The sequence below is a fragment of the Trachypithecus francoisi genome, unplaced genomic scaffold (assembly GCF_009764315.1).
Source record: "Trachypithecus francoisi isolate TF-2019V2 unplaced genomic scaffold, Tfra_2.0 Lachesis_group18, whole genome shotgun sequence".
Lineage (NCBI taxonomy): Eukaryota > Metazoa > Chordata > Mammalia > Primates > Cercopithecidae > Trachypithecus > Trachypithecus francoisi.
In genome coordinates, this window is record NW_022681463.1 from 19,397,824 (window position 1) to 19,419,575 (window position 21,752).

The window sequence follows — 21,752 nt, forward strand, 5'->3', positions numbered from 1 at the left end:
GGGAAAAGTCGCTTTTGTGGAGAAAATGTGGCATTATAGCCATTAAAGTTTACCTAAATGAATGAAAAGTTCTACTATGCTTATCAATAGAAATATTTCATTTCATAATTATATTGTTTCCTGCAAGTGATTTATAAATTCAATGCAGTTCCAACCAAAGTCGAATTTTGGGGATTTTTGTGAAATTTGATGTTTATTTTAAGATTTATATGGAAGAATGAAGACTCAAAATGGGTGACTTTGAAGAATAAAGTGATGGGGCTTGTCATACCAGGTAATAAGGTGTATAAAGTTTGTGGCATTGGTTCAAGGGAAAGACATATCTATCAGAAGAACATGGGGGTCCCAAAACTTAAGAATACAGAAGTGGCATTACAGTAAATGAGGGCAGACTTACAACAAGTGTGGTTCGACAGTGGTTATACCAATGCAAATAAATAAGACCTCACACCTTGTGTAAAAATCATTTCAGTTAGCTTAAAAATGTAAGTGTGGAAAACAAAACTTTAAAACATTTAGAAGTTAGGACCCCAAGGTAAGGGTTTCCTAGATAAAACTTAAAAAACTCTAAGTCTGAAGGAAAATAATGATAATTTCAGTTAAATTACAAATGAAAACCAGTGCTTATTAAAATATGTCATTAAAAAGTAGGGAAAATGTTATAAGCAGGAGAAGTATTTACAATACATATGGCCAATAAAATATTTACATTCCATGAGATGTAAAGATTTCCTACAATTCAAAAAGAGAAATACCAGTGACCCAAAAGGAGAAATGCATAAAATAACTTTTAAAATAGAGGTTGCGGGCCGGGCGCGGTGGCTCAAGCCTGTAATCCCAGCACTTTGGGAGGCTGAGACAGGCGGATCACAAGGTCAGGAGGTCGAGACCATCCTGGCTAACATGGTGAAACCCCGTCTCTACTAAAAAATACAAAAAACTAGCCGGGCGAGGTGGCGGGCGCCTGTAGTCCCAGCTACTCGGGGGGCTGAGGCAGGAGAATGGCGTAAAAAAACCCAGGAGGCGGAGCTTGCAGTGAGCTGAGATCCGGCCACTGCACTCCAGCCTGGGCGACAGAGCGAGACTCCGTCTCAAAAAAAATAAATAAATAAAATAAAATAGAGGTTGCATTAATGATAAGCAAAAATTTATTGAAACTATTGGTGGTAAATATTCATTACCATTAATGGTAACTAAACTAGATAATTATATTACAAATTTGAAAAATGCAAATAAAGACTACTACCACGAGATTATTTTATACCCTGTAATTTGGCAGGAATTAAGAAAGCTGAAAGTATCATGTGTTAATGAGAATGTAGAGCAATGGAATGCCTTTACATTGCTACCCTGCCTGTAGGAATCCAAATTGGCAGAGCCACACTGAAAAACAATCTGATAATAATTCATATTTTGAAGTTAAATTTCCGTATTTCCTACACACAACACACACACACACACACACACACACCCTCACCCTAAGGGAAGCTCTTGTACTTGCACCTTCGGAGGCTGTTGTTAGCAGAATCATTCAGAATAGCAACAAACTGTAATAAAAATGACCCAAATATATATATCAGTAGCAAAATAGGTAAGTAGAATTAGGCATATTCATAGAATGAAATATCATCTGCAAGAGCATGGATGTGTTAGAAACATGAAGTCATAGAAGCCTAACACCATACCATATACTTTTTAAAGCTCAGAAGCAAACAAAACTAAGTATGGGAATACTTATTCACATAAAACTCTAGAATTCAAAAAAGAAAGGGAATGATAAATGCATATTCAAAACAGTCCTTGCATCTCTTGGGGCACAAGGAAATGGGATTGGGAGAGAAGTTGTACTTCATGGTATTGGTGATGTTCCATTTCTTATGTTACATGGTTTATTCGTAGGAAATATTTATTTTGTTATTTATACCTCATAACATGTATGTTATCTGTATTCCTTTTTGCTTACCAAGTTACAAAATAATTTTTAAAATTTAAAAATGTCTAAGAGGATTGAGTTGATATGTCTGAGTAACTTACTTGAGGCATTCTGACTACCTTATTTTATAGGAGTATCTAATATTTTCAAGTGACTAATTAGTAAAATGACTAATCTGAATGACTTTTTATGTACCTTTTGCTTTATTCAAAATCTCATTTTTGCGATCTCCATTTATGTTTTACAGAAGATTGAACTTCTCACTTTTTTTGAGTTATGATCACATTATGTTCTACTTTGATAGGAGGAGAAAACTTGCCCCTAAATTGAAAAACTCATAAAATGAAACTCTTCAGTCTAATTACATACCTGTGCTGCTTCTTAAAGGAATAGGGTACAAAGTTTACCTCCATTTATGTTTTACAGAAGATTGAACTTTTCACTTTTTTTGAGTTATGATCACATTACGTTCTACTTTGATAGGAGAAAACTTGCCCCTAAATTGAAAAACTCATAAAATGAAACTCTTCAGTCTAATAACATACCTATACTGCTTCTTAAAGGAATAGGGTACAAAGTTTACAGTGATACAGGGAGAGCAAAGAATAGTAATTTCTTGCTGTGAGGAATATAACATGGGAATCATTTTAGCCACAATATGAAGATTATATTTGGCAATAATGATTTAAGTAAATTGGGACCAAAAACAATATTCTTAAATGACATATCAAATGCTGCTTAATAGTGTTTGTACTTACTACTTGTTCCTTCTGCTTGTAAGTTTCTTTCCCCAGAATGTCTTAATGCTAGCTCAGTGTTCTTATTTATGTCTCAGCTTAGTCGTCTACTCAAGAGATGCCATCTCTCTTGGTGCAAAACCTAAAACAGCACCTGGGTCATAGAGGATCTCTAAGTACTTATTAGAGAAAGAAATAAGAAAAGATAAAAAGAATAACAGCTTACATTCTACAAGTGTGTTTAGAACATTTGAGACTGGGGAAGAATAGAGGTGCAGAGAAAGTTTAGTCAAAATACTTACTAGTAAGGCCTGGCATGGTGGCTCGTGCCTGTAGTCTCAACCCTTTGGGAGGCCGAGGCAGGTGGATTGCTTGAGCCCAGGAGTTTAAGACCAGCCTGAGCAACATGGCAAGATGTCTTTACAAAAAATACAAAAAAATTTAGCCAGATGTGGTGGCAAGTTCCTGTAAGCCCAGCCTTTTGGGAGGCCAAAGCAGGTGGATCGCTTGGGCCCAGGAATTCGAGACCGGCCTGAGCAACATTGCCAGACCTTGTCTTTACAAAAAATACAAAAAAAAAAAAAAAAACTAACCGGATGTGGTGGCAAGTTCCTGTAGTCCCAGCTACCCGGGGAGCTAGGTGGGAGGATTTCTTGAGCTGGGAGGTTGAAGCTGCAGTGAGCCTTGATGACACCACTGCACTCCAGCCTGGTCGACGGTGAGACCCTGTCTCAAAAAAAATTAATAAAAAGAAGAGCAATAAAAAAGAAAGCATTTCTGAAATGTCATATTAGAATATATTACACATACCTTAAAAAAGGTAACCATTATTTTATTAAGAATAATGGGGCCTGGTTTCATCAAAATAGAATAAATAACAAATTTGTTATGATATTTTTTGAAAACTGTAGAATATTTTAAAACCATCTTTATTAGAAGATGATATATGGTTAAAATTATTTATTTGTATGTGGTATGTGTGTATATGTAGTTAATATGTTTTGGACTTAGAAAATTATCTACATGCTAAGGAAAAGAAAGAAAACTAATTGCTGTAAGAAGAAAAGTAATTACAGTATCTAAATTTTCACAGATGTACCAACAAGTAAAGAAGGATCAAAATATACTCACTGTGGACAATGTGAGGAGTGTTCTCCAGAATACATTTCCTCATGCTAATGTTTGGGATATTTTGGGAATTAATTCTAAATATGATGAAGAAAGAAAGGTAAGTTGGGACATTATGTTAAGTGAAGTAAGCCAGGCACAGAAAGACAAACACCACATGATCTCTACTCATGTAAAATCTTAAGAAAATGTCAGACTCACAGAAACAGAGCAAAATGGTGGTTACCAGAGCCTGGGGATGGCAGAATTGGGGAGATATTCGTCAAAGGATACAAAATTTCAGTTAGACTAGAGAAGTAAGTTGAAGAGATCTATCATACATGGTGATAACTATAGTTAACGACAACATATTGTATACTTGAAAATTACTAAGAGAGTACATTTTAAGGATTCTCACCACAAAATATGAGAAGTATGTAAGGTAATGCATATGATAATTGGCTTCATTAGCTATTCCACAATGTACATGAATATCAAAATATGTTGTATATCATAAACATATATAATTTTTACTTGTCATTTTTTTAAAAGGTAAACAATTAGAGGCTCAACCCAGAAGATTCAGAAAGAGCCAGAAAAAAAGGCAACAACTCAAAGAAATTTTCAGAGAAAGAAATAGTACAAAGAAATTCCAAAAATTAATGTATATGAGCCTTCATTAGAAGGGACTCACCAAATACGCAACACATTGAATGAAAGTGGAATGCTCTGGGGCATGGGGATAAGGAATACTTTTCTGAAGAAATGGTATTTAAGCTGAGTTCTGAAACAGGAGGAAAAGTTAGACAAAAGAAAACAAGGGGGTTGTAAGAGATTAACATTCCAGTCAGAGAAAAATGCTGAGGTCTGAGATGTAAAGGAATTGAGAGAAGCTGATGTTGCTACTGTGTAGACTGAAAGCATACGTTGTGCCTGTGTTAATGGGGTACAGTTGAGGAGATAAGGCTGGAGAGGCAAGCAAGAGGTCTGAATACACCGGGTCTTGTGAACAATATTTAATGCACTCATATCAGTAGAAGCTCTTGGCAACAGTGAAAAACCTGAAAGGAATTAAGTAGTGAAGTGACAGTGACATGCATTTTTTTAAAAGAGCATTCTCGTTTGTTGAGAATGGATTGTTGGTGGGGAGGAGTAGGTGTGGTGATAATGTATTAGGAAATATAAGGTGAGAAATGTGAGATGGACTAGTAGGCTTTTGGAAGAAGTGGAGGCAGAGAAAATGGACATACTTGAACTATTTAGGAAGTGCCATCCAGGTGCTGCTGGATTGGATAGGGTAGAGGGGAGATGAGAAATTGTCAAGGGTAACTCCTAGGGTTCAGCTGAACAACTAACCGGTAGCATTGATGCCATTGCTAAGAAGGAAAGGAGTGGAGGAAAAAAGGTTTGGGAAATAAAATGAGAAGTGCAGTTTTTTTACATAGAGGATTTGAGGTGCCTGTGAGACTTCCAAGGGAGATGTGAAATCAGCAACTGGATATATGATCTATAGCTCAGAAGATGTGTGAGCTAAAAATATATAATGCAGTGTCATTGACTTATTTGTGGTAATTAGCTTTTGGAGTAGAAAGGTTGTCTAATTGGAAGTCATAGAGTAAGAGCAGAAGAGTGCCTGTATTTCTAGGAGGGACATGTTTCTTGAGTTCCAAACCCATGTATTCAACTGCTTAGTGGATTTCCCGTAAGCATCTTAAATCAAAAGAATCTAAAATCATGCCCATGATCTTCCTTGTTGCCTCAAACCTTTTTTTCTTCTTTATCTCCTATTCTAGAGAGTAGGTAGCAACCACTCACCCAGACCACCCATGCTGAAAGCCTAATAGTCATCCTTAACTAATTGTTTTCCTCACACCCTCCCAAAAAATAGGTCATCAAGTTCTATCAGTTTTGCCTGTTAAATATTTTGGAATCTGTTAAATATTTCAGAAACAGCTTCATTCTCATCTTGCCTTTTGTTTTTGCTCTCGCTTTGTCTTTCAGGGGCTTCATGGTAGCCCCTGAAGCAGTCTCCTAGAATATGCTCCTTCTTTAACATTGTTGCCATTGTATCCTTTTAAAAATAAGCAAATCAGATATTATTTGCCATGAACTCTCTTCCTAGATAGAGGATATTATTTACCATGACCTCTTTGATACCCCCAAAATACTGTATCAAGCTTACTTTTAATGTATCCATCTCTCCCTATCCTTATTAAACTATAAGTTTCTTTAGGAGAGAGTTTGCATATCATTTACATGAATTCATAAATCTAATACATAGTAGGTGCCCACTAAATGCACAGATAGTATAGTACAGTAGTTAAGAGTTCAGACTCTTGGTCAGACAGATCTGGGTGCAAATTCCACTTCCAAAACGCTGTGGCTGTGTAACATAAGAAGTTATTTAATCTCTCTGTGTCTGTTTTATCATCTGTAAAATTGATGTAATAGTAGTACTTGGCTTTCTAGAGTATTTATGACAATGTTGGCTATAATAATGATAATACTTAGTATTGGATAGCAAATGAGTTATGTAGTCACTTTTTAACTCATAAGCTAAAATTCAAATGTTGAGGACCTTCATGATCGGGCCTCTGCCTACACCGCTCTCTAACTCCATATCTGACAGCTGTCCCCCATATTTCACACCCTGTAAACACTGCTGTATTAGTCCATTTTCACGCTATGGATAAAACATACCTGAGACTAGCAATTTACAAAAGAAAGCGGTTTAATGGACTCACATTTCCTTGTGGCTGGGGAAACCTCACAATCATGGCAGAAGGTGAAAGGCATGTCTCACATGATGGTAGACAAGAAAACTTATGCAGGGAAATTCTCCCTTACACAACCAGCAGATCTCATGAGACATATTCACTGTCACTAGAATAGCGTGGGAAAGACCTGCCTCATGATCTCATTACCTCCCACTGGGTGCCCCCACAACATGTGGGAATTGTAGGAGCTACAATTTAAGATGAGAATTGGGTGGGGGCACAGCCAAACCATATCAACTGTGAATTTACCATTGCGTAAGTATACCACACTCTCACTTCCCTTTCAGTCCTTGCTATACTCTCTTCACTTGCAATGTCTTTCTCTACTTTATCTCCCTGGGAAATTTTTATTAAGCCTTTAAGACTTTTAGTATCACTCCCTAAAAGAAGCCCTGTATAATCCCTTCCTCTCCATATTCCAGCTTGATTAGGTGCTTCTCCTGGGCCCCACAGAATCTTCTACATGCCTGTGTTTTCTCTGTATGTATGTGAACCCCTTGAGAAAAGACTTTCAGCTCTATAATCACAGTGTCTAGCCTAATGCAGGTGGCAGGATTGAATCAGTGTTTATTGAATATATAAATACAGGGATAAATAAGTCTCTGATGCCGATAAATGTTTGGATTTTTAATGTTAAGTAAATGTCATCCTCTATACCAAGAATCAGCAAGTTCACCCACTGCTTGTTTTTGTGAATAAAGTATTTTGGGGACACAGCCATACTTGTTTATTCATATGTTGTCTATGACTGCTTTTGTGCTGTAACATAAGAGTGGAGTCATTGTGTCAGAAACTGGGTGGCTCACAAAGCCTAAAATATTTACTCTCTGGCCCTTTACAGAAAAAGTTTTTTGACTCCTTGTAGGTAATTTATTTTCCTTTAAGCAGTGTTTGGAAAGGACAGATAAAGTTAGCAAAATGGATGTTTTTTCCCATGGCGTATAAAAATGTGGCAGTGTTCCATTTTCTTATGTTTATTTTTCAAACAATCATATTTTGTTTAACACTGATGTTTTTTAACTGAATAGACTGGAGCAAGCTTTTATAAGATGACTGGCCTGGGACCTTTGCCTCAAGCTCTTTATAATGGTGAACCGTTTAAACATGAAGAGATGAATATTAAAGAACTAGAAATGGCTGTTCTTCAAAGAATGGTGGATGCATCTGTATATTTACAAAGAGAAGTCTTTTTGGTAGGTAAGCATTTATGAGAAAATACACAATGAATAATATTTATAAATGATATTATTAAAATTTTATTTTAATGACAAGTTAATTTGGTAAAAAATGTTTCATTCTGATCATTTAATAGTGATTTTTTAAATGATACTTTTAGCAGCTCAAGCCACACCACCGTCCTTGTGCAGAGACTGTGGTGCAGTGAGGCCCTTTACACTCCATGCCAAGGCAGATCTTCAGGAATCTGGAACACCCACTGTCCTCGATTAGGAGTTTAGGCTACCGTGCTCCCTGTGCAGAGAACTTGGAGCCAAGGAGGTTTCCCAGCTCCACGCCTAGGCACACCTCTGGACACCTGGTGGTTGCCCACTGTATTCTCCCTCAGTATTGGTGCTTGTGCCTGCCATTAGGGTACCTGTAGGCAGGCCTGCTCAATCTGGCCCTGCCCATCTTGCCCACCATGTCTGAGCAGGGAACTCAGACCACTGTGCACACCACAGATCAGCCCATTGCCTGAGACAACAGAGAGATTATCCCAGTAACAAGGATCAAGTATATACCCTGCCATGTTGGCCTCAGGTGGCTTTTACTCATAAGGGCTATCTACTGGCTTGTAGGTCAAACCACACAGCCCAAAGTAAAATCAGCTGATAGAAAAGCATAGGGCTATAGAAGCATCACTTAAGGAATTTCAAAATACAATTGAAAGCTTTATCAATAGACTGGACCAAGCAGGAGAAAGAATTTCAGAGCTTGAAAAACAGTCTTTTGAACTAACCCAGTCAGATAAAAATAACAAAAAAGAATTTAGGCCAGGCATGGTAGTTTATACCTGTAATCCCACCACTTTGGGAGGTCAATTCAAGAGGATCGCTTGAGCTGAGGAGTTTGAGACCAGCCTGGGCAACATAGTGAGACCTCCTCTCTACAAAAAAAACTTAAATTTTAACCAGGTGTGGTGATGTGTGCCTATAGTCCCAGCTACTCAAAAGGCTGAGGCAGGAGGATCACTTGAGCGTAGGAGATGGAGGCTGCAGTGAGTCATGATCATGCCACTGCACTCTAGCCTGGATGACAGAGTGAGACCCTATCTGAAAAGAAAAAGAAAAAAAGAATTTTAAAAAATGAACAGTGTTCAAGAAATACGGGATTATGTTAAAGGAACCAAAGCTACAAATTATTGGCATTCCTGCTAGAGAAGGAGAAAAACAACCAGGAAAACATATTTGAGGGAATAATTCAAGAAAATTTCCCTGATCTTGCTAGTGAAGTAGACATTCAGTTACAAGAAATTCAGAGAACACTGTGAGATACTATACAAAGTTAGCATCACCAAGGCTTATTGTCACCAAACTGTCCAAGGTCAGTGCTGAAGTAAAAATCTTAAAGGCAACTAGAGGAAAACAGGCAGATCACATACAAAGGGAACCCCATTAGACTAACAACAGACTTCTCAGTGGCCTAAGTGAAGGAGACATAAAATATTTTCCAGACAAGCAAACACTAAAGGAATTCATTAGCACTAAACCGGCCTTACAAGAGCTCTTTAAGGGAATGGAAGAGTGGTACAAAAACACACTTAAGTACATAGCCCACAGAACCTATAAACTATCCACATGATAGAAACGGAAAAGCAGCCAGCTAAGAACTTCACATAAGATCAAAACCTCATGTACCAATATTAACCTTGAATATAAATGGCCTAAGTGCCTCACTTAAAAGGCACGGAGTGGCAGTTGGATAAAAAACAAGACCCATCTGTCTGCTGTCTTCAGGAGACCAATCCCATGCATGATGACACCTATGGGCTCAAAATAAAGGGTTGAGAGAAAGATTTATCATGCAAACAAAACAAAACCAAAGCAGAAGTTGCTATTCTTAGATAAAACAAACTTGAAACCAACAATAAATAAAGTGTTCAACAAGAAGACTTAACTATCCCAAATATATATGCACCAACACTAGAGCTCCCAGATTCATAAAACAAATACTTCCACAGCTATGAAAAATCTTAAGACAGCTACACAATAATAGTGGGAGACTTCAACTCTCCGAAGTCTCCCACTATTATTGAACTAACCCACTCAGAGAAAAAGAAACAACAAAGAATTTAGGCCAGGCATGGTGGTTCATGTCTGTAATCCCACCACTTTGGAAGGTCAGTCCAAGAGGATTGCTTGAGCTGAGGAGTTTGAGACCAGCCTGGGCAACCTAGTGAAACCTCTCTACAAAAATCTTAAAACAGCCAGGCGTCGTGGTGTGTGCCTGTAGTCCCAGCTACTCAAAAGCCTGAGGAAGGAGGAAGACAGCAGACAGATGAGTCTTGTTTTTTATCCCACTTGCCATTCTGTGCTTTTTAAATGAGGTCTGTAGGCCATTTATATTCAGGTTTAATATTGGTACATGAGGTTTTGAGCCTGTCATGAAGTTCTTGGCTGGCTCCTTGCTGTTTCTATCATATGTTAGACACTGATAGTGTTAGACAGATTATCAAGGCAGAAAACTAACAAATTCTGGACTTAAATGGACACTGACCAGTTGGACTTAATAGACATCTACAGAACATTCCACCGATCAGCCACGGAATATTTATTCTTTTCAGCTGCACACAGAGCATACTCCAAGATCAAGCACATGCTTGCCCATAAAGCAAATCTCAATAAATTTTTAAAAAAATCATACCAGTCATACTCATGGGCCACAGTAGAATAAAAATATAAATCAGAACTCAGAACATCTCTCAAAACTACATAATTATATAGAAATTAAACAACTTGCTTTTGACATCACTTTTGGGTAAACAGTGAAAAATTAAGGCAGCAATAATAAAAATTCAAATAAATGAAAACGAAAAACATACCAAGACTCTGGCATGCAGCAAAAGCAATGTTAAGAGGAAAGTTTGTAGTGCTAACCACCTATCTCAAAAATTTAGAACTATCTCAAAATAATGACTTAACATCACACTGAGAGGAATTAGGAAAAACAAGAATGAACTAACCTCAAAGCTAGCAGAAGAAAAGAAATAACTAAAATCAGAGCAGAACTGTACGAAATTGAGACCAAAAAATTTGTACAGTGAATCAATGAAACCAAACGTTGGCTCTTGGAAAGGAAAAACAAGATCGATAGACCACTAGCTAGATGAACAGAAAAAGGAGAAAAGATCTAAATAAGCACAAGTAGAAGCAACAAAAGTGACATTACAACTGATCCCGTAGAAATACAAAAGATCCTCAGAAGACCTCTGTGCACACAAACTGGAAAATCTAGAGGAAATGGATAAATTCCTGGTCTCCAGATTGAATCAGGAAGAAATTGACACCCTGAACAGACTGATATGTTCCATAATTGAACAGTATTACCTACCAACCAGTAAAAGCCCTGGACCAGATGGATTTATAGCTGAATTCTGCCAGATGTACAAAGAAGAACTGTTACCAATCCTACTGAAACTATTCCAAAAAACCAAGAAGGAGTGATTAATGCCTCCCTAACTCATTCTGCAAAACCCGTGTTATGCTGATACCAAAACCTGGCAAACATGCAACGAAAAAACTACAGGCTATTACTGACGAACATAGATGGAAAAATCCTCAACAAAATACTAGCAAACTGAATCCAGCAGCATACCAAAAAATTAATTCACCATAATCAAATAGGCTTCTCTCCTGGGAAAGGTTGGTTCAACATTAACAAATCAGTAAATGTCACTCACCACATAAACAGAATTTAAAACAAAAAATGTGATCATTTTGATAGATGCTGAAAAAGTATTCAGTAAAATCAAACATCCCTTCATGATAAAAAAAAAAAAACCCTCAATAAACTGCATTGAAGGAACATACCTCAAAAGAATAAGAGTCATCTGTGACAAACCCATTGCCAGTGTCATACTGAACAGGCAAAAGCTGGAAACATTCCCCTTGAGAACTGGAACAGGAGAAGGATGCCCAGTCTCACTATTCCTATTCATCATAGTACTGGAAGTCTTAGCCAGAGCAATCAGGCAAGAGCAATAAATAAAAGGCATCCAAATAGTAAAAGAAGTCCAGTATCTGTCTTCACTGATGATATGATTCTACACCTAGAAAACCCTAAGAACTCCACCAGACAACTCCTGGAACTGATAAATTACCTCAGTAAAGTTTCAGGATTCAAAATTAATGCACAAAAATCAGTAGCATTTCTATAGACCAATAACATTCAAGCTGAGAGCCAAATCAAGAACTCAGTCCCATTTACAGTAGACACACACAAAATAAATAACTAGGAATACAGCTAACTAAGGAGGTGAAAGATCTCTACAAGGAGAATTACTAAATGCTGCTGAAAGTAATCATATATTATACAAACAAATGGGTAAGTATTCCATGCTCACGGATTGGAAGACTAAGTATTGTTAACATGGCCATACTGCCCAACACAATCTATAGATTTAATGCTATTCCTATCAAACTGCCAATATCATTATTCACAGAACTGGAAAAAACTATTCTAAAATCATATGGAACCAGAAAAGAGCCCAAATAGCCAAGGCAATTCCAAGAAAAAGAACAAATCTGAAGGCATATTACCCAACTTCACACTATACTACAAGGCCAGAGCAGCATGGAACTGGTACAAAATAGACACATAGATTAATGGAACAGAATAAAGAACCCAGAAATAAAGCCACACACCTACAACCATTTTAGCTTTGACAAAGTTGACAAAAATTAGTGGGGAAAGGATCCTCGATTCAATAAATGGTCCTAGGATAGCTGGCTAGCCATATGCACACAAATGAAGCTGGACCCCTACTTTTCACCGTATTCAAAACTTAAGATGGATTAAACAGTTAAGTATAAGACTGAAAACTATAAGAATTCTAGAAGAAAATCTAGGAAACACCATTCTGGACATCAGTCTTGGGAAATAATTTATGGCTAAGATCTCAAAAGCAATTGCATCAAAAACAAAAATTGACACGTGGGACCTAATTAATTAAACTAAAGAGCACAGCAAAAGAAAGTCGCAACAGAGTAAACACACACCCTACAGAATATACAGAAAATATTCACAAACTATACATCCGACAAAGTTCTAATATCCATAAGTAGCAAACAAATCAAGTAAAGAATAAATAACCCCTTTAAAAAGTAGGCAAACGACATTAACAGATACTTCTCAAAAGAAGACACACAGGCAGCCACCAAGCATATAAAGAAATGTTCAACATTACTAATCCTTAGATAAGTGGAAATCAAAACCACCAGGAGACACCATCTCATACCACTTAGAATGGCTATTATTAAAAAGTCAAAAAACAACAGATGCTGGCGAGGCTGAGGAGAAAAGGGAATGCATATACACTGTTAGTGGGGATGCAAATTAGTTCAGCCCTTTGGAAAGCAGTTTGTAGATGTTTCAAAGAACTTAGAACTGCCATTCAACCCGGCAATCCCATACTGGGTACATCTCCAAAGGAAAATAAATCGTTCTACCAAAAAGACACATGTATGTTCATTGCAGCACTATTCATAATAGCAAAGATGTAGAATCAGCCTAGGTGTCCATCAGTGGTGGATTGGTTAAAGAAAATGTGGTACACGTATAAACTGTGGAATACTATGCAGCGATTAAAAATGAAATCAGGCCATTTACAGCAACATGGACTCAGCTGGAGGCCAAGCAAACTAACACAGAAGCAGGAAACCAAACACTGCATGTTCTCACTTATAAGTGGGAGCTAAACATTGCGTACTAATAGACATAAAGATGGCAGCAAGAGACGCTGGGGACTTCTAGAGGGGAGAGGGAAGGGTTGAAAAACTATCTGGTACTATGCTCACTACCTGGGTAATGGGATCAATCATACCGCCAACTTCAGCATTACTTGATATACCCGAGTTGTAACCAATCTGCATGTGCACCCTCGAATCTAAAAAGCTGAAATTCTTAAAAATATATATTTAATTTGGCCGGGCGCGGTGGCTCAAGCCTGTAATCCCAGCACTTTGGGAGGCCGAGATGGGCAGATCACGAGGTCAGGAGATCGAGACCATCCTGGCTAACACGGTGAAACCCCGTCTCTACTAAAAAAAATACAAAAATCTAGCCGGGCGAGGTGGCGGGTGCCTGTAGTCCCAGCTACTCGGGAGGCTGAGGCAGGAGAATGGCGTAAACCCGGGAGGCGGAGCTTGCAGTGAGCTGAGATCCGGCCACTGCATTCCAGCCTGGGCGACAGAGCGAGACCCCGTCTCAAAAAAAAAAAAATATATATATATATATATACACATATATATATTTAATTAAATTTGCCTTAGGCATATTTGCATCTAAAAATTGCTTAATTGGAAAAGTTATAATTGTTACAAGAAAATATTGTAATAATTCTAAATTGCTTATTTATTTTTGATTAATCTTTATATCTGCATAGTTTTTGAAACATGGATATAAATTGCCTATATTATCTAAATAACATTTTTGTTATTTTAGGGCACATTAAATGATCGCACGAATGCAATTGATTTTCTAATGGATAGGAATAATGTTGTACCCCGTATAAATTCTTTGATTTTGCATGCTAACCAGCAGTACCTCAATTTAATATCTACATCAGGTAAAATAATCCTATACTGTTCTACAAATGCATATTGAGTTGTGAATGCTTTATTTATATTTAACATTTAATTTGAAATTTTTCAGTAACTGCTGATGTTGAAGATTTCTCTACTTTCTTTTTCTTGGATTCACAAGATAAGAGTGCTGTAATTGCAAAGAACATGTATTATTTAACCCAAGACGGTAATACGCATATTTTATTTACCTGAATTCTTAAAGTGATAGAAACTTGTAATCTTCATAAGGCAGTTGTATAATAAATTTTAATATGTTGTTATTTTTGAGTAGAGGCCTAGATTTCAATTTTAGAGTTTGTGAATTTTTTAGTATTTAACGTGTGCTGAGAAAACAATGCCTTCTATTCTAGCTTTGTTTATCTTATTTTTGCCTTTTTTAAAGTAAACTATTTTTACCTTTTTAAGAAAAGAATAAAATTTTTTCAGTACTATGTAAACTATCTTATAATGTATAAAGTACAATTACCACATCAGAGAAGATAATAATTCTTCTGCATTCTGATTAAATAACATGCAATGTTTTGCTTAAGGTAGGGGTTACAACCAGAAGAGAGGAGACTAAGACAGTAACACACTTGGGAAAAAGGATTTAGCCAAAACCAAGAAGTCTGCTGTGGGACTATAGATTTGTTAGGGTAAAATTAACTATTCAGATAGATGAATGTAATTCGAATTTGGTTGGTTTTTGTTTTGCTTTGTTTTGTTTGGCCTGCTTTGCTCTAGAAATAAAAATGAGCCAATGAGTAAAAGATTAAAGAAGGCTGATTTTGATCTCAGTAGAGAAGTGGTAATTTTCTAACAGAGTGCATTAAACAGATGGGATGAACTATGTTGTAAGGGGCAAACTTTTATATAGGAGAGAGATTTAAAGCAGAGGCCACACAACCAGTTCTTGTAAACACTGTAGATGAAATCAGAGTTTCTACCAGATGGCTCCTGGATTACTGTCTTAACAGATTCCATGATTTTATGTTCATAAAGGAATATGGCTACATATTGCTGTTTTCTGTATCTACTAGTAAGCTTGATTGTTAATGGTTTTACATATATGTGGGATATATTTTTTTTTTTTTTTTAACAAATGTAGCTAGAAGGCAGATTTGCTTACCAACACTGGGAGTTTTATGTAAGCTTATTTAATGAGTTACTCTTCTAGCTGGAAGCTTTATATATGCTTGTATAATGAATTACCCTTGTAGCATTTTTATATGTAATTTTATATGTATTTATTTTGTATGTATATATATGTACATGCATCTATACATTCACACATAAAATTTTAACAATCTTTGCTTATTTTCAGAAATATTATTTTAATATATTTGTTTTTTTTAATGTGTTAACTGCAGATGTTCCCCTGCTTTTGTTTTATTTTAAAAAAGTTAATTTGAGTAAACTATTTGAAACTTTCAGATGACAGTAAAATTTCTGCAGTCACTCTCTGGATTATTGCAGATTTTGATAAGCCTTCTGGGAGAAAACTTCTTTTTAATGCATTAAAGCACATGGTAAGTACCTAGATATTCTTACCAACAGTTTTAATTTATTTCAATTTAAGGAAAGCAATATGAAGAACATGCTTTAAATATTTTCCCCTCCATGTTAATGTTTTAATTAAGTAGACTAAGGAAGGAATTCAGATTTAGTCTTCATGTAAAATAGGTAACTTTGCTCAGGAAAAGAAAAACCTACCTGTTTTCTATGACTTGTGACATATATTCTCTGGTAGCCCTTGTGATCAGACATACAAATACCTCATATCGATTACAAATAGGGTATTAAACAAAGTAAATAACTCTAGACCCTACCACCACTTCAGTGACCCGAAATCCACTATTTACCAACAATAGCTAGTAATAGCAATTTTTGGTCACATAACTAAGCAGCACTTTCTTTCCCTGATTCTTTAAGAAAAACTAAGTAAATTTATTTCAATGAAGAATATTTTAAACCTTAAGTCAACATTAAATGTCTTGTTATTAATTATAAACCAGTATACTTCAAGAGTATACATTTCTGTATATAAAAGTAGTCTTTCATAACTGTCTGTGTTTCTAAGTTAACATATGTTTATATAGATAAAAAAAACTTAAGAAACATAAACCAAAATATTTTATGAAATTGTTTTTATATTAGCTAAGTATAAATTTATTGCCGTATAAATTTGTTTACCACTTGGTAGTAAACAATGAACATTTATCTTAACAGTTTCTGAGGTTCCAGAATTTAGGAGCAACTTACCTGAGTGGTTCTACCTTAGATTCTTTTATAAGGCTATAGTTAAGATTTTGGTTACAGTTGCAGTGATCCAAAGGCTTCACTGAAGCAGGAGGACAAGCTTCTAAGATGACTCACTTACATGCCACTGCAGGAGTCCTCAGTGTTTCATTGACTTTTAGCAGAGTGCTTCATTCCATTGCCACATAGACCTCTTTTTGGTGTTACTTAAGTGCCGTCACTTAATATGATGGGAAGATTGCATGAGGCCAGGAGTTCAAGCCCAGTCTGGGCAACGTAACAAGACTCTCTCTCTAAAAAAAAAATTTTTTTTTAAACAATTAGCCAGATGTGGTGATGCACACCTGTAGTCCCAGTTATTTGAGAGGCTGAGGTGGGAGGATCACTTGAGCCCAGGAGTTTGAGACTGCAGTGAGCTGTGGTCACACCATTGTACTCTAGCCTGGGTAATAGAGTGAGACCCCAATAATTAGTCAGTGAAGAAAAGAACATACTGAACATAAGGGTTGTTAACATTTGTAGACTCCTAATAATTTTTAAGAAATGACTTTCCAAATGGCTGTTAATTTTCATAGTTTTTGAGGGGATCTGTCACATCACAGTATTGAAAGCCTTGATTTTTGTTATACCTAATTCTTTCTGCCAATTTAAAAAACAAAGATAGTTTCTTTTTTTTAATTATTATTTGTTTTTCTTTTGAGACAGGGTCTCGCTCTGTCATTGAGGCTGGAGTGCAATGGTGTGATCTTGGCTCACCACAGCACCCAACTTCTGGGCTCAAGCAATCCTCCCACCTCAGCCTCCTGGGCAGCTTGGGACTGCAGGTGCATGCCATCACACCCAGCTAATTTTTGTATTTTTTGTAGAGACGGGAGTTTTGCCATGTCATCTCGGCTGGTGCCAAACTCTTGAGCTTGAGTGATCAACTCACCTCAGCTTCCCAAAGTGCTGAGATTACAGGCATGAACCACTGTGCCTGGCCAAAGATGGCTTCTTATTTGTATTTATTTGATAAGTGGTTACAGGGAAAATTTTTCTTTCAATATGACTTTATTTTTAGCTTAGATTCAGGGGGTACATGTGGAGATTTGTTACATGGGCATATTGTGTGATGCTGAGGTCGGAGCTTCTAATGACTCTGTTGTCCAAGTAGCAAACATAGTACCTGATAGGTAGTTTTTCAACTCTCGTGGCCCCCCTTTCTCCCTCTCCATCCCCTTTTGGAGTCCCCAGTGTCTACTCATGTATTTGTGTCCCTGAGTATCCATTGTTTAGCTCTCACATAAGTGAGAACATGCAGCATTTAATTTTCTGGTTTTGTTAGTTCACTTAGAATAATGGCCTCCAGCCAAGCCCATGTTGCTGCAAAGGACACGATCTCATTCTGTCAATCAATGTGTAGATTGATTTCAATCTGTACATATTGTGTAGTATTCCATGGTATATATGAGTCACATTTTCTTTATTCAGTCCACCATTGATGGGCACCTAGGTTGATTCCATGTCTTTGCCATTGTGAATAGTACTGTGATAAACATGAGTGCAGGTACCTTTTTTGGTAGAATGATTTATTTTTCTTTGGATATATACCCAGCAGTGGAATTGTTGGGTCAAATGGTAATTCTGTTTTTAGTTCTCTGAGAAATCTCCAAAGTGCTTTTCACAGTGGCTGAACTAACTTTCATTCCCACTGTGTTTAGGCATTCCCTTTTTTTCTGCAACCTTGCGAGCATCTGTTATTTTTTGACTTTTGAATAATACCAATTCTGACTGGTATGAGATGGTATCTCTTTGTGTTTTTGATTTGCCTCTCTCTGATGAGTTAGTGATATTGAGCATTTTTTCATGTTTGTTGGCATCTTGTATGTATTCTTCTTAGAAGTGCCTATGTCCTTTGCTCACTCTGTAATGGGGTTGTTTTTGTCCTCTTGATTTGTTTATGGAGCATTTTTCTATGTTTATTAGCCAGTTATGTTTCTTTTCTGAATAAGTATTTTTCTGTAACTTCGTGTAGTGCTCCTGAGGAAAAAAAAAAGTCACAGTGTGAATCTTTACCCACTATTCTGTCCTTCCAAGTGGGAGACGCATGCTAAAACTGCTTCCTATCCACTATCTGGAAAACAGCAACAACAACAGCAAAAACACTGTCACCACCTTTTTTTTTCAACTTTTAAGAGTATATGTGTGGGATGTGCAGGTTTGTTACACAGATAAACGTATGCTATGGTGGTTTGCTACACAGATCATCCCATTGCCTAGATATTAAGCCCTGCATCCCTTAGCTATTCTTCCTGATGCTCTCCCTCCCCACACTGCCCACCCCCAACAGACCACAGTGTGTGTTATTTCTGCCGTTTTGACCATATGTTCTCATCATTCAACTCCCACTTAAAAGTGAGAATATGGGGTGTTTGGTTTTCTGTTCCTGTGTTAGTTTGCTGAGGATGCAAACTCATCCTCCTTCCGTGCAGCTCCATTTGCAGTTCCTTCTGTGTCCCTGCAAAGGACGTGATTTCATTCCATTTTGTGGCTGTATAGTATTCCATGGTGTATATGTACCACATTTTCTTTATCCAGTCTGTCATCGACAGGCATTTAGGTTGATTCCACATCTTTGCTATTGTGAATAGTGCTGCAATGAACATACACGTTCTGTATCCTTATAATATTTAATGGAATGGTTTATATTCCTTTGGGTATTACCCAGTAATGGGATTGCTGGGTCAAATGGTAATTTTGTTTTCAGTTCTTTGGGAAATGTCCAAACTGCTTTTCATAGTGGCTGACCTAATTTTTATTCCCACTGTGTTTAAGCATTCTCTTTTCTCTGCAACCTCACCAGCATCTGTTCTTTTTTGACTTTTTAGTAATGGCCATTCTGACTGGCATGAGATATTATCTCATTGTGGTTTTGATTTGCATTTCTCTAATGATCAGTGATGTGGAGCTTTTTCCTCATATTTGTTGGCCACATGGATATCTTCTTTTGAGAAGAGTCTGTTTGTGTACTTTGTCCACTTTTTAATGGGGTCATTTTGTTTTTTTCTTGTAAATTTATGTTCCTTGTAGACTCTGGATATTAGACCTTTGTCAGATGGATAGATGGGAGAAATTTTTTCCCATTTCATAGATTATGTGTTCTCTCTGATGATAGTTTCTTTTGCTGTGCAGAAGCTCTTTAGTTTAATTAGTAATATATCCCATTTGCCAATTTTTGCTTTTATCACAACTGCATTTGGCATTTTCACCATGAAATCCTTGCCCATGTCTATGTCCTGAATAGTACTGGCTAGATTTTCTTCTAGAGTTTTAATAGTTTTTGGTTTTACATTTAAGTTTTTCATTCATCTTGAGTCAGTATTTGTATAAGGTGTAAGGAAGGGGTCCAGTTTCAGTTTTCTGCATATGGCTGGCCACTTCCAGCACCGTTTATTAAATAAGGAACCCTTTCCCCATTGCTTGCTTTTGTCAGTTTTGTTGAAGATCAGATGGTTTAGATGTGTGGTCTTATTTCTGAGTTCTCTATTCTGTTCCGTTGGTCTATGTGTCTGTTCTTGTATCAGTACCAGGCCATCTTGGTTACTGTAGCATTGTATATTTTGAAGTTGGGTGGCATGATACCTCCAGCTTTGTTCTTTTTTCTTAGGATTAGCTTTACTATTCGGGCTCCTTTTTGGTTCCATATGAATTTTAAAATCACTTTTTCTAAATATATGAAGAATGTCAATGTTAGCTTAATGGGAATAGCTTTGAATCTATAAATTACTTAGGGCAGTATGGCCATTTTCATGATGTCGATTCTTCCTATCCATGAGCATGGAATGTTTTTCTATTTGTTTGTGTCCTCTTTGATTTCCTTTGAGCAGTGGTTTGTAATTCTCCTTGAAGAGATTCTTCACTTCCCTTGTTAGCTGTATTCCTAGGTATTTGATTCATTTTGTAGCAATTGTGAATGGGATGGCTCTGCCTACTTGTTGGTGGTGTATAGGAATGCTAGACATTTTTGCACATTGATTTTGTATCCTGAGACTTTGCTGAAGTTGCTTATCAGCTTAAGCTTTTGGGCTGAGATGATGGGGTTTACTAGATACAAGATCATGTTATCTGCAAACAAAGATAATTTGACTTCCTCTCTTCCTATTTGAATATTCTTTCTTTCTTTCTCTTGCCTGATTGCCCTGGCCAGAACTTTCAATACTGTGGTGAATAGGAGTGGTGAGAGAGGGCATCCTTGTCTTGTGCCGGTTTTCAAGGGGAATGCTTCCAGCTTTTGCCCATTCAATATAATACTGGCTGTGAGTTTGTCATATATGGCTTTTATGATTTTCAGGTATGTTCCTTTAGTACCTGGTTTATTGAGAGATTTTTTTTTTTGTTGTTGTTATTATACTTTAAGTTCTAGGCACATGTGCATAACGTGCAGGTTTGTTACATATGTATACTTGTGCCATGTTGGTGTGCTGCACCCATCAACTCGTCAGCACCCATCAACTCGTCAGCAACCCTCAACTTGTCATTTACATCAAGTATAACTCCCAATGCAATCCCTCCCCGCTTCTCCCTCCCCATGATAGGCCCCGGTGTGTGATGTTCCCCTTCCCGAGTCCAAGTGATCTCATTGTTCAGTTCCCACCTATGAGTGAGAACATGTGGTGTTTGGTGTTCTTTTCTTGCGATAGTTTGCTGAGAACGATGGTTTCCAGCTGCATCCATGTCCCTACAAAGGACACGAATTCATCCTTTTTTATGGCTGCGTAGTATTCCATGGTGTATATGTGCCACATTTTCTTAATCCAGTCTGTCACTGATGGACATTTGGGTTGATTCCAAGTCTTTGCTATTGTGAATAGTGCCGCAATAAACATACGTGTGCATGTGTCTTCATAGCAGCATGATTTATAATCCTTTGGGTATATACCCAGTAATGGGATGGCTGGGTCATATGGTACTTCTTGAGGAATCGCCATATCGTTTTCCATAATGGTTGAACTAGTTTACAATCCCACCAACAGTGTAAAAGTGTTCCTATTTCTCCACATCCTCTCCAGCACCTGTTGTTTCCTGACTTTTAAATGATTGCCATTCTAACTGGTGTGAGATGGTATCTCATTGTGGTTTTGATTTGCATTTCTCTGATGGCGAGTGATGATGAGCATTT

The 21,752-nt window shown here is 37.1% G+C and overlaps 1 protein-coding gene across 1 annotated transcript in view; it reads left to right on the forward strand.

Moving 5' to 3' along the window:
• UGGT2 (UDP-glucose glycoprotein glucosyltransferase 2) overlaps nt 1–21,752 on the forward strand; it is a 244,048-nt gene that overhangs the window by 109,849 nt on the left and 112,447 nt on the right. Inside the window, exons 16-20 of the mRNA XM_033177411.1 lie at nt 3,764–3,898; nt 7,583–7,747; nt 14,214–14,337; nt 14,424–14,522; nt 15,770–15,864. Of these exons, the coding sequence (XP_033033302.1) occupies nt 3,764–3,898; nt 7,583–7,747; nt 14,214–14,337; nt 14,424–14,522; nt 15,770–15,864 (618 nt within the window). The remainder of the gene's footprint in view (nt 1–3,763; nt 3,899–7,582; nt 7,748–14,213; nt 14,338–14,423; nt 14,523–15,769; nt 15,865–21,752) is intronic.